Consider the following 15,388-nt stretch of genomic DNA (forward strand, 5'->3'; position numbering starts at 1 on the left):
TGTGTGTGTGTCTGTGTCTGTGTTGGGCCAGATGGACCCAGTATGTGTGTGTGTGTCTGTGTTGGGCCAGATGGACCCAGTATGTGTGTGTGTGTTGGGCCAGATGGACCCAGTATGTGTGTGTTGGGCCAGATGGACCCAGTATGTGTGTGTGTGTTGGGCCAGATGGACCCAGTGTGTGTGTGTGTGTTGGGCCAGATGGACCCAGTATGTGTGTGTGTGTGTGTTGGGCCAGATGGACCCAGTATGTGTGTGTGTGTTGGGCCAGATGGACCCAGTATGTGTGTGTGTGTTGGGCCAGATGGACCCAGTGTGTGTGTGTGTTCTTACCTGTTTGTTGAGCAAGCCTATAGCCTCCAGGTTGCTTCTCAGTCTGACCTGCATGTACTGGATCCTACTCAGGTTGGTGGTCACAAAGCTCTCCCTCTCCCTGCACGCACGCACGCACGCACGCACGCACGCACGCACGCACGCACGCACGCACGCACGCACGCACGCACGCACGCACGCACGCACGCACGCACGCACGCACGCACGCACGCACGCACGCACGCACGCACGCACGCACGCACGCACGCACACACACACACACACACACACACACACACACACACACACACACACACACACACACACACACACACACACACACACACACACACACACACACACACACACACACACACACACACACACACACACACACACAGGAAAGAACACTGTTAAAGATTGTTACACACCGTCTAATGATGATAAAGTTGATAGCAATGATGAAGATAGAACATTATAAAGATGATATATAAGACAGACAATTTTGTTGTCTGACCTCCGTTTTCTCCATAACAGAGTTGAAAAGTAGAAAGCTGATATTTCAATGATAAACATGTGCACTTGTCTAACAAAATGTCTTCATCAAATTTACTTTGCTTTACAAATTCAGGGCAAAGAACAACAAATTGGCAAACATCTTGATAAAGCACATCAAAATATGTTCTGAACATAGATGGAGGACGGAGCTAAGTGGATTCCACAATTCATTAAATCATATATAAGACATTTAACAATTTATTTACATTTTTGGGAAATTACAAACAAATGTTCCCTCTGATATCTCCAGATCCTCGGAGACTGAGTGAGGAATGTCCATTAAATTAACGACGTACAGTAAAATAATGGTTGCTTGTACTGACTTTGTGTGTGTGTGTGTCAGTACTCTCCCAGTACTGTGCTGTGGCTTTCATGCACCGATGGGTCCAGTTAGGAGGGTAGTAACATTAGCATGCAAGCCTTGTAAATACTTTTACTAGCCCTCTCGTCAAGCCAAGACTCCTTGGCCTATTAGACTACTGCAGTGGACCCCAATCTTCATTTTCTTGTCAAGAGGAACTAAGGGTCTGTATCTCATGTTGATAAAGAGCAGTGAATGAAAAGGCAGGGGAGTCATGCTTGACTTGTTTAACGTAGTCATCATATTGCTAACGAATAACAATCTCCATACGTACACGTGCGAGTGAGCACGCACGCACACACACACACGCACGCACGCACGCACGCACGCACGCACGCACACACACACACACACCCTATTAGCAACAACTTAAAGAAGAAGCCTAGATGCTAGGAGCCCATTATGAAGATGAAGATAGATCAGAAGTCACAGCGATACTGTCTCTGACATGTAGTCTCATGAACCACATCCACCTGCTTTATCTCAATCAATATTAAACAGCTCAGTGGGGTCGAGAAACGGGTACATATAGGACAATAATGACTTAAACTTAAAACAACAATAGGTGTCCTTCATTAGAGAAGAACACCTGCATACAGAACCCTGTACCGTCTCCAGGGTTATATGGAAGTCAAGCTGTTTTAAATACCTATATGGGACATGTATTACCTGTGATAAACATGTACGTGAATAACTCATATGTTTTGTCACAGAATAGCACACATCTGCATGGATATTGGGTTATTCATAATGGTTAACATCCATGCATATCATGTGATTAATAAGCTGTTTGTGTTATCAGGAATATAAATAAAGCTATTGGAATACCTCTTCAAAACTGTCCTGAAAATGATATAGAGAGTTTCACAATGTCCACAGAAACCCTCTTTTATCTTTATGTTTCCCAACATGTTGTTTTGGTTTTAACCAGAGCCTTCATCAGGTTGTAAAACATCTCATCAACACAGAGAAAGAGGATGCTGAGGCTGATAGATTTATGTTCACACACTTAAACCAGTGGAACACGCTTAGTTGCTGTGTGTTTGGCACTGGGCCTGTATACACTTATGTGTATTTGTTTGTGTGTGTAAGTGTCACTGTGTGTGTCAGAGTGGGTGTGTTTGTATGTGTGTGTGAATGTGTAATTATAGGCCTAACCCAATCAGTGTGTGTATAATTACAGTCATTAGCGTTGGAGACAAGCTGACATCGCCACAGAACAAACACTAACGAGTTCGCTCTCCCTCTCTCTCTCCCCGTCCTTCTCTCTCTCTCTCTCTCCCTGTCCCTCTCCCCTCGTTCTTCTCTCTCTCCCCCGTTCTTCTGTCTCTCTCGCTTTCTGTCTCTTTCATTCATCACTCTTTCTTGCTCTCTGTGTCATATCTATTCATCTTTCCTGCTCACTCTCTGTATCTCTCCACCACTCTATCCCTTCTCCTCTCCCTCCCTCTAATCCTCATCTGGAATGACTGTGGTGCTAATTAAGAACATGATGGTATTGGTGGTAATTTAACGACCTTCTGGCTCCGCTGAGAGACTGGAGCTGACAGACAGATGTGACACAAGTGCCCCTAGCTGTTTTAGTGCAGCTGGAGGGAGAAGCTCTGTAACACAGAATGAGAGACAGAGACAGAGAGAGAAAGAGAGAGAGAGAGATAGAGGGAGAGAGACAAAGACAGATAGCGAGAAAGAGTGGGAGAGAGAGAGACATATATATTTAAGGCCTAGTTTCACTCTTTCCTCTCATATTTTGTCCTGCCCTTTTAGACTGAAGAAGAGCTTTCAGGGGTTTTAGTCTCCTTGCTTCTCTCATATCCTGCATGCTTCATTCTATAGCTAGAGGACTCCTGATATCTCCAGGTGTGATAAGAAGGATTTGTTGTCTAGTACTGTATTTTTGCTAGCTAGGGCCATCTACTTTAAGTGCTGCCTGTCTTCCCAGTGGTCTACTTGGTGTGTGACCTGCTTCCTGTCTTCCCAGTCGTCTACTTGGTGTGTGAACTGCTGCCTGTCTTCCCAGTGGTCTACTTGGTGTGTGAACTGCTGCCTGTCTTCCCAGTGGTCTACTTGGTGTGTGAACTGCTGCCTGTCTTCCCAGTGGTCTACTTGGTGTGTGAACTGCTGCCTGTCTTCCCAGTGGTCTACTTGGTGTGTGAACTGCTGCCTGTCTTCCCAGTGGTCTACTTGGTGTGTGAACTGCTGCCTGTCTTCCCAGTGGTCTACTTGGTGTGTGAACTGCTGACTGCTCATAACTTGCAGATAGTTGTTGACCCATCAACCAGGATCAAGGGGCAGGGCGACTTGTTTTGGTAATCAGTGGCTGTATTGGGGGAGGAGTGGTTTCACTTCTCCTAGGCAATCAGCAAGTAGTACAGGGAAGTGTTCTCTCCACCTCTGCTAGTCAATTAGCAATTAGTGTTAGTTCTTCAGTCTCCCCTTGTTTCTCAGCGGCGGTCATGTTGCAAAAATAAGACCGTTGCCGAAACAAAGACTGTTGAGTTATTAAGAAAGAGAGGAAGGCTTCACACCACTCTCTCACTTGAGTATCTTACCTAGTTGTTTACAGATTCTCATTTTGCTCTTTTGTAGCTTTGTCAACTGTGTGTGTGTTTCTATACCTGTCCGCACCTCTCCCTGTAGGCTTTACAGTCGCTCCCCACCCCTTGGCTGCAACACTTCTAATTTAGTGTACCCTGTGCGCACAACCCATGTGGAACTCCGGGTCTCGGGCAGCTTTTAGAGTTCATCTCACCCTATGCTGCACTTCAGTCTCTTGACCTTACTGCCCTGACAGAGACATGGATCCCCCCAGAGAACACTGCTACTCCAGCTGCTGTTTCTTCACCTGCATATGTTTTCTCTCATAGTCCGAGAGCATCTGGTCGTCATAGTGGTGGCACAGGTCTACTCATTTGTCCTAAGTGGAGATTTTCTATTTTCTCCCTCTCTTACCTGTTTCTCCTCATTTGAATTCCATACTGTCACTTGTCCACTCAAGATTAACTGTATGCCCACCAGGTGCCCTTGGAGAGTTCCTCAATGAGTTGTACACCTTGATAAACTCATTTTCTGACGATGGCTCACCGCTCTTAGTACTTGGCGACTTCAACCTCCCGACGTCTGCCTTCGATTCATTTCTTTCCACTTCTCACCCTTTCCCAATCCCCTCCCACTGACAAGGCAGGCAATGCACTTGGCCTCATCTTTACTAGAGGCTGCTTACCTACTAATCTCACTGCAACCCCCCTCCAGGTCTCTGATCACTTCTTTCCTTTTCTGTCTCCCTTTCCTCCAACCCATGTCACTCGGCCCCTATGCAGATGGTCATGCGCCGTCACAATCTATGCTCTCTCTCTCCCACTACTCTCCTATTCTATCCTATAATCTCTCCTTTCTGCTAAATCCGTCTCCCTCCTGTCTCCTGATTCTGCCACTCCTCCCTTTTCGTATCCTATGACTCGCACCGTCCCCTTTCCTCCCGCCCGGGTCGGCCCTCCCCTCTTGCTCCGTGGCTGAGTGACTCATTGCGAGTTTACAGAAGAGGGCTGCGGGCAGCTGAGCGAAAACGGAGGAAAACTAAACTTCCGGAGGACCTATCAACCTTTCACTCCCTACTCTCCCTCCTCTCTCTCCCTCTGTATCCGCTGCTAAAGCCACATTCTACCACTAAATTTCAAGCGTATGCCTCTAACCCTAGGAAACTCTTTTCCACTTTCTCCCTCCTTAATCCTCTACCCCCTCCCTCTCTGCGGACAACTTTGTCAACTCAGCCATGACATATGCTACTCATTCACTCAGACCATTGAGACCATTCACTCACACAAAAGTACCCTACGCCTTGACCTCTTTCTCCCTTCTCTCTCCAGATGACATCCTGCGACTAGTGAGGTCTGGCCGCCCGACAACCTGCCTGCTCGACACCATCCCCTCCTGCCTTCTCCACACCATCTCTGGAGACCTTCTCCCATTCCTCACTTGCCTCACCAATTCATCCCTGACCACTGGCTGCATCCTCTCTGACTTCAAAATGGCCCGAGTTGCTCCCCTCAAGAAACCAACCTTCGACTCATCTGACATAAAAAACTATAGACCTGTATAATTTTCTTTACAAAACACTTGAGCGTGCTGTCAACTTTCTCATTATCTTTCTCAGAACGATCTTCTTGACCCTAACCAGTCAGGCTTCAAGACGGGTCACTCAACCGAGACTGCTCTTCTCTGTCACGGACGCTGCAAAAGCTGACTCTCTTCTCTGTTCTCATCCTCCTAGATCTATCCGCTGCCTTTGACACCATGAACCATCAGATCCTCCTCTCAGGGCTGGGAGTCTCAGGCTCTGCACACTCTTGGATTGCATCCTACCAGGTGACGTGGAGAGGATCTGAGTCTGCACCACGTACTATCACTACTGGTGTCCCCCAGGGCTCGGTTCTAGGCCCTCTTCTCGCTATACACCGAGACACTCGGCTCCATCATATCACCACACACTCTTCTATCATTGCTATGTGGATGACACTCAACTACTTTCCTTCTGACACAGGTGGCGACACATCTTTGCGCGCCTGGCAGATATGTCAACTTGTCAGAGGGGATGCAGCCAGTGGTCAGGGATGAATTGGTGAGGAATGTCGGCCCACCACCTCAAGCTCAACCTCGACAAGACGGAATTGCTCTTCCTCCCGGGGAAGGCCTGCCTGCTCAAATACCTCCATCACGGTTGACAACTCCACAGCGTTCCCCTCCCAGAGTGCAAAGAACCTTGGTGTGATCCTAGACAACACCTTGTCATTCTCTGCAAACATCAAAGCAGTGACCCGCTCCTGCAGGTTCATGCTCTACAACATTCGTAGAGTACGACCCTACCTCACACAGGAAGCGGGTGCAGATCCTAATCCAGGCACTCGTCCTCTCCCGTCCGGACTACTTCAACTCGCTGTTGGCTTTGCTCCCCGCTTGTGCCATCAAACCCCTGACACTTACCCAGACTGCTGCAGCCCACCTGGTTTTCAACCTTCCCAAGTTCTCTCATGTCACCCGGCTCCTCTGCACACTCCACTGGCTTCCAGTCAAAGCTTGCTTCCATTACAAGACCATGGTGCTTGCCTGTGGAGCAGCAAGAGGAACTGTCCCTCCCTACCTTCAGGCTATGCTCAAACCCTACACTCCAACCCGAGCACTCCGGTCTGCCACCTCAGGTCTCTTGGCCATCCCCTCCTATGGGAGGGCAGCTTCCGCTCAGCCCAGTCCAAGCTCTTCTCTGTCCTGGCACCCCAATAGTGGAACCAGCTTCTTCCTGAAGCTAGGACAGCAGAGTCCCTGCCAATCTTCCAAAAACATCTGAAACCCCGCCTCTTCAATCATCATATTAAATAATCCTCCTCACTTCGACCCCCCCCCCACTAGCTCTGACCCTACGATAGAGGAAACATGTACTTTCTATTCCTGTGGTATGTGGATGTACCACCTAGTTATCTTAAGATGAATACACTAACTGTAAGTCACTCTGGAAAAGAGCATCTGCTAAATGACTAAAATGTAAAAATATCCTCGCCTCTCGTCCCTTCTCACTCCTCCTCTCCTCTCCTCACCCCTTCTCCTCTCATCCCCTCTACTCCTCTCTTTTCCTCCCCTCTCATGCTTAATCTTCTCTCCTCGTTTTCTGTCCAAAATCAATAAATATACAGTTTAATGGGTGAACTTTATGATCCTGGTAAAAGTATATTGTACTATGTAGCCTATATTACACAGTATATAGTGGTATAGAGGCTGTATATAGTAAGCTTTGTAATCATCATGGAATAACCAATGATTAGAGAGGGATTTCAGAAAATATTTCTAATAACTGACTCCTCACTAGGTTGATCACTGTCATGATTATACCACCGTATCCCTAGAGACTTCCTTCATAATGCATGATCCTAATCATGTGTAGGCCAATAGGTATATGACAGCCATGCAAATATCACTTCTCATATAGCAAGTATTCCGATTCATATATGCTATGGGGAAATTGTAATAATGACATGAAGTGGTTTTCCCATAATAAGAGACAATAGAAGACAGCTTCATTCACTGCATCTTATCTCAGTCTACATTAATATATTCATCCCATCAAAAACCCTCATCTACACATCTATATGAATCTCTTCTCTCGGCCTCTGTAGCAATTATTCAGAAAGACAAAGAGATGTGATTCACCTTTCTGTCAGGGCCCTTAATAATATCATTAAAATGACTGACAGCTTTGAAATGTGTTTGAAACCAATAGGAGTCCAAACAAATGAGATCCGTTTGGAAATAAAGCCTGTTGGTTCGTTAGGGGACGAGGAGGGGGCGTGGTGGAGGGATGCATCGTTAACAAGGGGGACCCAAGGGGTCAAGGTGGGGGGTGATTGGTAGTGTGTGTGTGTAGGTTTGGGGAGGATTGCTTCAGGCAGGTACCTCTATTGCCCCCCACAACCATCCCATCTGTCCATCATTCTTTCATCCTCTTAATGAAACTAATAGATTAACCCCTCCACTACAGATGAAACTTAATCTGACAACAATGAGGACTCTGGTCAGAGACTTATCATTGTTAAAGACTCAGCATGAGTTAGTTATTCAGTGTGTGTGTGTGTGGGTAGGTCACGACACACACAGACACAGGTGGCATCGCCTGAGGGTCTTTTAATTGGCAGTACACCCCCTCCCCCTTGTGTCATTATCCCATTCACAACTTTTCATTGGTAATAACCTCATTAACAGCTGCTGGGGAATAAGCAGCCTGAGTGTATGAAACGCCTGTGTCTGGATGTGATCTACTATGGTGACTGATTGGGAGTATACACACACACATGTATGACCACACACACACACACCGTGTCCAGACAGAGAACAGACACACAGACAGTCGGTACTTACACCTCCTGCTGTTGACCCCGGTCTTGAACCTGGGCCTACGGAAAAAATGACAAGCTAAATATTAATCTAAGCCGACGATAGTCTTATTGGCGCTACTTTCCATGTAGAGTTTTGTTCTATTCTACAATATTCTATACTAATCACTGGTGTTATTCTGATTGAGTTCCAGTCATTAGGGTCATTCGTTTTGGGACAGGTTTTTGGTGGCTGTATGCCTCAGGCACAGACCCACTGCTGACATATCAGACAGAGTGATAGGACTCAGATGCTGTTACCATTGTCTGATCAAAGTATTGGGAAATATGACATATTACAGAGACTAAATTGCATGTGTGGTTAGACCAAAGGCTTCTAAAAGAGACAGACACAATTATAAGAGTGGTGGGGGGGTACAAAATGTTATACACAAACAACTGTGCATATGTCAACTACAGAAATTCTACATCTTTCTTTCCTCTTTCTTTTTTCTCCCTCTTTCTCAGTCTAGAACATCTCTCTCTTCTTCCTCTCATTTACCTTTAAGCGTTCCATCTCTCTCTCCTTCTCCTCCCCCTCATCTCCCAATTTCCTCAGCTCCTCCTCTAGGGCCCTGTTAGCCTCCTGAAGATGTCTGAGAGAGAGAAATAGAGACACAGAAACAGAGAGAGAATGAGAGAGAGAGACAGAGAGAGAGAGAGAGAGACAGACAGAGAGAGAGAATGAGAGAGAGACAGAGAGAGAGAGAGAGAGAGAGAGAGAGAGAGAGAGAGAGAGAGAGAGAGAGAGAAGCGATCCATATAGATTTGTGGATGAGAGGAGAGAGACAGAGAAAGGCAACATAAATGAAGGAGATGGAGAGAGGAACACAGTGCACTCAAACCACTGTCTGGCTTTAATGATGTCATTTAGGTGGAATGGCAGGCGAACACGCTGACCCAGACAGACAGACGGACAGACAGACAGACAAGACATAGTGAGAGGACAGAAGGCTAGAGAGGACAGAAGGCTAGAGAGGACGGAAGGATAAAAGGATAGAGAGGACAAAAGGATAGAGGACAGAGAGGACAGAGATGACAGAAGGATACAAGGCTACAGAGGACAGAATGCTAGAGAGGACAGGGGATATAGAGGACAGAAGGCTAGAAAGGACAGAGGATAGAGATGACAGAAGGATAGAGAGGACAGAAGGATAGAGAGGACAAAAGGATAGAGACGACACAGGATAGAGACGACAGAAGGATAAATGGATAGAGAGGAAAGAAGGACAGAGAGAATAGAAGGATAGAGATTACAGAAGGATACAAGGATAGAGAGGACAGAAGGATAGAAAGGACAGAAGGATAGAAGGGACGGAAGGATAGAGAGGACAGATGACAGAAGGATAAAAGACTAGATGGGACAGAAGGCTAGAGGGGACAGAAGGCTAGAGAGGACAGAAGGCTAGAGAGGACAAAATGATTGCGAGGACAGAAGGATAGAGAGGACAGAAGAATAGAGAGGACAGAAGGATACAAGGATAGAGAGGACAAAAGGATAGAGAGGACAGAAGGGTGGAGAGAACAGAAGGATAGCGAGGACAGAAAGGTAGAGAGGACCGAAGGCTAGAGAGGACAAAATGATAGCGAGGACAGAAGGGTAGAGAGGACAGAAAGGTAGAGAGGACCGAAGGATAGAGGACAGAAGGACAGATAGGATAGAGATTACATAAGGATACAAGGACAGAGAGGACAGAAGGGTAGAGAGGACGGAAGGGAGGAGATGACAAAAGGATAAAAGGATAGAGAGGACAGAAGGATAAAAAGGATAGAGAGGACAGAAGGATAAAAAGGATAGAGAGGACAGAAGGATAAAAGGATAGAGAGGACAGAAGGATAAAAGGATAGAGAGTACAGAAGGATAAAAGGATAGAGAGGACAGAAGGATAAAAGGATAGAGAGGACAGAAGGATAAAAGGATAGAGAGTACAGAAGGATAAAAGGATATAGTAGACCGAAGGGTAGAGTGGACAGAAGGATAGTGGACAGAAGGACAGAGAGGATAGAAAGATAGAGATTACATAAGGATACAAGGACAGAGAGGACAGAAGGGTAGAGAGGACAGAAGGATAGAAAGGACGGAAGGATAGAGAGGACAGAGATGACAGAAGGACAAAATGATAGAGAGGACAGAAGGACAAAATGTTAGATGGGACAGAAGACTAGAGAGGACAGAAGGGTAGAAAGGACGGAAGGATAGAAAGGACGGAAGGAGAGAGAGGACAGAAGGAGAGAGAGGACAGGAGAGAGAGGATAGAATGATAGCGATTACAGAAGAATACAAGGCCAGAGAGGACAGAAGGCTAGAGAGGACAAAATGATAAAAGACTAGAGAGGACAGAAGGATAGAGAGGACAAAATGATAAAAGGCTAGAGAGGACATAAGGCTAGAGAGGATAGAAGGCTAGAGAGGACGGAAGGCTAGAGAGGACGGAAGGCTAGAGAGGACGGAAGGCTAGAGAGGACGGAAGACTAGAGAGGACGGAAGGCTAGAGAGTACGGAAGACTAGAGAGGACAGAAGACTAGAGAGGACGGAAGGCTAGAGAGGCCATAAGGCTAGAGAGGACAGAAGGAGAGAGATTACAGAAGGATAGAAGAATAGAGGACAGATAACAGAAGGATAAAAGGATAGAGAGGACAGAAGGATAAAAGGCTAGATGAGATGGAAGGCTAGAGAGGATAAAAGGCTAGAGATGACATAAGGCTAGAGAGGACAGCAGGATAGATATTACAGAAGGATACAAGGATAGAGAGGACAGAAGGACAGAGAGAACAGAGAGGACAGAGATGACAGAAGGATAAAATGATAGAGAGGACAGAAGGCTAGAGAAGACAAGGGTAGAGAGGACAGAAGAACAGACGACAGAAGGACAGATGGACAGAGTGGATAGAGATTACAGAAGGATACAAGGACAGAAGGGTAGAGAGGACGGAAGGACAGAGAGGATAGAAGGATAGAGGACAGAAGTATAGAGAGGATGGAAGGATATAAATTACAGAAGGATAAAAGGCTAGAGAGGACAGAAGGATAGAGGACAGAAAGACACACACACACACACACACACACACACACACACACACACACACACACACACACACACACACACACACACACACACACACACACACACACACACACACACACACACACACACACACACACACACACAGAGGAAGAAGGAGAGATATTCTCAGCATGACGGCGGTATGGAGCTACAGGGGGTGGAATGATGGATGACGGGGAGACCACTTTGATCTCTGAAGAACAGTGTCAGTGTGTATGTGTGTGTTTGCTGACGGCGGGCAGGAAGTAATGTGTGTGTCAGGTGTGTGTCTTTCTCTGAGATTCTGAATCAGAGAGGAGTGTGTAACACGCACACACCTACGAACGCACACACACACCCACACCAACACCCGCTGTGATCACACACTCCCCCCTGGTGGGAAAGGTGACCTAGTTAGCAGGTGCAGCGTTTAGCTGAGCTGAGTTTCCTGTCTCAGAACATCCAGTCATCTTTAGTAAACAAATTTGCCGCTCAGGGACAACACACACACTCTCAAGGACACACAAACACATACATATGTAATAGGTGTACATCATGTGTTTCTGGTAAGGGGGTCCATACCTAGTTAAGGGGCTTTGTGTCAGTGTTTCTCCATCCTAGTCCTGGGGACCCTAGGGGGAGCACAGTTTTGTATTTGCTCTAGCACTAACATTAACACACCTGATTCCTAGGGATGTAACGATTCTCCGATACGCATCGGTCCCTGGTTCAAATGTTTAAGATACTAGTGTATTGGTCAGCAGACCCCAAACCGATCCAAATGTAGCATGCATTTGTCAGAACATCGATTTAAACGTTACGAATTGCCAGTTGCACATAATTTTTTATATTTTTTATTCTACCTTCTGAAAATACCTCATCTTTTGTGACAACTGATGCGTCCTGTCCTTCAGTGTGGAACTAAGCATGTGTCATTTTGAATGTCAAACAACCCCAGATAATATCAGTAGCCTGTAGTCAAACTGTGCATTGTGCCCAACTTCATGCGCTGACCAACGCGAGTTAGGCGGCATCTTACACATGCTAAAATGTTTATGTGTTGAGTGACAACCTTTGCAATGTGCTAGGTTATTATTGTTATCTATGTGCTGAAAATTGTGTTTTACCAGAACAACTTTCATCTGGCAATACCTGCTGAACAGAGCTTACAATAGATTTTATTTTGATTGTTCAGGTTCAACATCAGCAATAGTTTTGGTATATTTTTTAAATATAATGACATAACAAGGACCGAGGTGCACTGCATGGCCGAAGGGAGAAGAGAAGATCACTCTGTAAAAACGTCCAAATGGTCAAAACCATTTGATTTTGAAATGGGGGTGAAATCCAAAGTTGTGCTATATATTCATTGGCTATGTCATAGCTCATTTGTAAATAATAAATATTGATACATTACTATCGCAAACACTTAATCTGCAAAAATGATGTCTTGCCCATTCACCCTCTGAATGGCATACATACATAATCCATGTCTGAATTGTCTCAAGGCTTAAAAATCCTTCTTTAACCGGTCTCTTCCCCTTCATCTACACTGACTGAAGTGGATTTAACAGGTGACATCAATTAGGGATCATAGCTTTCACCTGGTTAGTTTGTCAAGGAAAGACCAGGTGTTCCTAATGTTTTGTGCACTCAGTGTAGACACTATAATGATATATAATGTTAAGATAGACAGTATAATGATACAGTTGAAGTCGGAAGTTTACATACACTTAGGTTGGAGTCATTAAAACTCATTTTTCAACCACTTCACAAATTTCTTGTTAACAAACTATAGTTTTGGCAAGTTGGTTAGGACATCTACTTTGTGCATGACACAAGTAATTTTTCCAACAATTGTTAACAGACAGATTTTTTCACTTATAATTCACTGTATCACAATTCCAGTGGGTCAGAAGTTTACATACACCAAGTTGACTGTGCCTTTAAACAGCTTGAAAAATTCCAGAAAATTATGTCATGGCTTTAGAAGCTTCTGATAGGTTAATTGACATCATTTGAGTCAATTGGAGGTGTACCTGTGGATGTATTTCAAGGCCTACCTTCAAACTTTGCTTGACATCATGGGAAAATCAAAAGAAATCAGCCAAGACCTCAGAAAAAAAATTGTAGGCCTCCACAAGTCTGGTTCATCCTTGGGTGGCAGCATCATGTTGTGGGGGTGCTTTGCTGCAGGAGGGACTGGTGCACTTCACAAAATAGATGGCTTCATGAGGAAGGAAAAATATGTGGATATATTGAAGCAACATCTCAAGACATCAGTCAGGAAGTTAAAGCTTGGTCGCAAATGGGTCTTCCAAATGGACAATAACCCCAAGCATACTTCCAAAGTTGTGGCAAAATGGCTTAAGGACAACAAAGTCAAGGTATTGGAGTGGCCATCACAAACCCCTGACCTCAATCCTATAGACAATTTGTGGGCAGAACTGAAAAAGCGTGTGCGAGCAAGGAGGCCTACAAACCTGACTCAGTTACACAAGCTCTGTCAGGAGGAATGGGCCAAAATTCACCCAACTTATTGTGGGAAGGTTGTGGAAGGCAACCTGAAACGTTTGACCCAAGTTAAACAATTTAAAGGCAATGCTACCAAACACTCAATTAGTATATGTAAACTTCTGACCCACTGGGAATGTGATGAAAGAAATAAAAGCTGAAATAAATAATGTTCTCTACTATTATTCTGACATTTCACATTCTTAAAAGAAAGTGGTGATCCTAACTGACCTAAGACAGAGAATGTTTACTAGGATTAAATGTCAGGAATTGTGAAAAACTGAGTTTAAATGTATTTGGTGTATGTAAACTTCCGACTTCAACTGTATATAATGATAAGATAGAAAGTATAATGATATTTAATGATAAGATATAGACAGTACAATGATACATAATGAGAAGATAGACAGTATAAAGGGAAAGGGGGATACCTAATCAGTTGTACAACTGCATTCAACCCAATCTCTCTATACATAATGATAAGATAGACAGTACAATGATATATACTGATAAGATAGACAGTACAATGATACATAATGATAAGATAGACAGTACAATGATATATAATGATAAAATAGACAGTATAATGATAATATACAGTACAATGATATATAATGATAAGATAGACAGTACAATGATACATAATGATAAGATAGACAGTACAATGATACATAATGATAAGATAGACAGTACAATGATATATAATGATTAAGATAGACAGGATAATGATAAGATAGACAGTATAATGATAAGATAGACAGTACAATGATATATAATGATAATATGATATATATTAAGATATAATTATAATACGATAGACATAATAATGATATGACAGACAGCAAAATTAGATATAATGATAAGATATCATTGTATCTCATTATACTGTCTATCTTATCATTATATCTCATTATACTGTCTATCTTATCATTATATCTCATTATACTGTCTATCTTATAGGAGTACAAATTGAAGAAGTGGCAGAAACCAAACTATTGGGAGTGCAGCTAGACAACTGCTTATCATGGTCGTCTCAAATAACTAATCTATGTAAAAAAAAAAAAATTGAAACAGCATGCATAATCAGAAGGATAGCTAGATATTTACCAGGAAAAATTATTCAGCAAATAACACAAGCATTAATTGAGAGTCAGGTGAACTACTGTTCTGTGGTCTGGGGAAATGCATCATCAAGTGAAGTTAGGAGGCTGCAGAATGCACAGAACAAAGCAGCAAGAATTGTTTTAAGGTGGAGATTTGGTTCTTCTGTTGCAGTCATGCTCAATGCTCTTGGTTGGTCATCAATCGACAAGATAATTGAAAAAAACATGCTTATTTTATTTCATAATATACATCATTTAAAACGGCCAAGTTCTATTCACAACGTCATTCAGTTGGTAAGAGACAGACGTTCCGTAAATACTAGGAATAGATTGTCCACCATCTATGCGTTATCCAGACAGAAAAGAGAAATAGGCAAAAGAACATTTCGATTTAGACCAATAAAGAAATGGAATAAATGAACTGAGCAAACCAGAAACCTTTCAATATATAAATGTAAACATTATTTTTAAACAATTTAAATATAATACATAGAAATGTTGTGGGTCTATAGTAGATGAATATAGTCTATAGTAGATATTTTTTAGATTGAGTATTTATTGGGTCATTATGTTAGTATATT

The 15,388-nt window shown here is 43.8% G+C and overlaps 1 protein-coding gene across 1 annotated transcript in view; it reads right to left on the reverse strand.

Annotated features, from left to right (window-relative positions):
- LOC139583582 (polyamine-modulated factor 1-binding protein 1-like) overlaps positions 1–15,388 on the reverse strand; it is a 163,126-nt gene that overhangs the window by 13,417 nt on the left and 134,321 nt on the right. Inside the window, exons 27-29 of the mRNA XM_071414825.1 lie at positions 8,648–8,741; positions 8,132–8,166; positions 331–430 (exon numbers count right to left, since the gene is read on the reverse strand). Coding sequence (XP_071270926.1) covers positions 331–430; positions 8,132–8,166; positions 8,648–8,741 — 229 coding nt within the window. The remainder of the gene's footprint in view (positions 1–330; positions 431–8,131; positions 8,167–8,647; positions 8,742–15,388) is intronic.

The sequence above is a fragment of the Salvelinus alpinus genome, chromosome 8, assembly GCF_045679555.1.
Source record: "Salvelinus alpinus chromosome 8, SLU_Salpinus.1, whole genome shotgun sequence".
Taxonomy (NCBI): domain Eukaryota; kingdom Metazoa; phylum Chordata; class Actinopteri; order Salmoniformes; family Salmonidae; genus Salvelinus; species Salvelinus alpinus.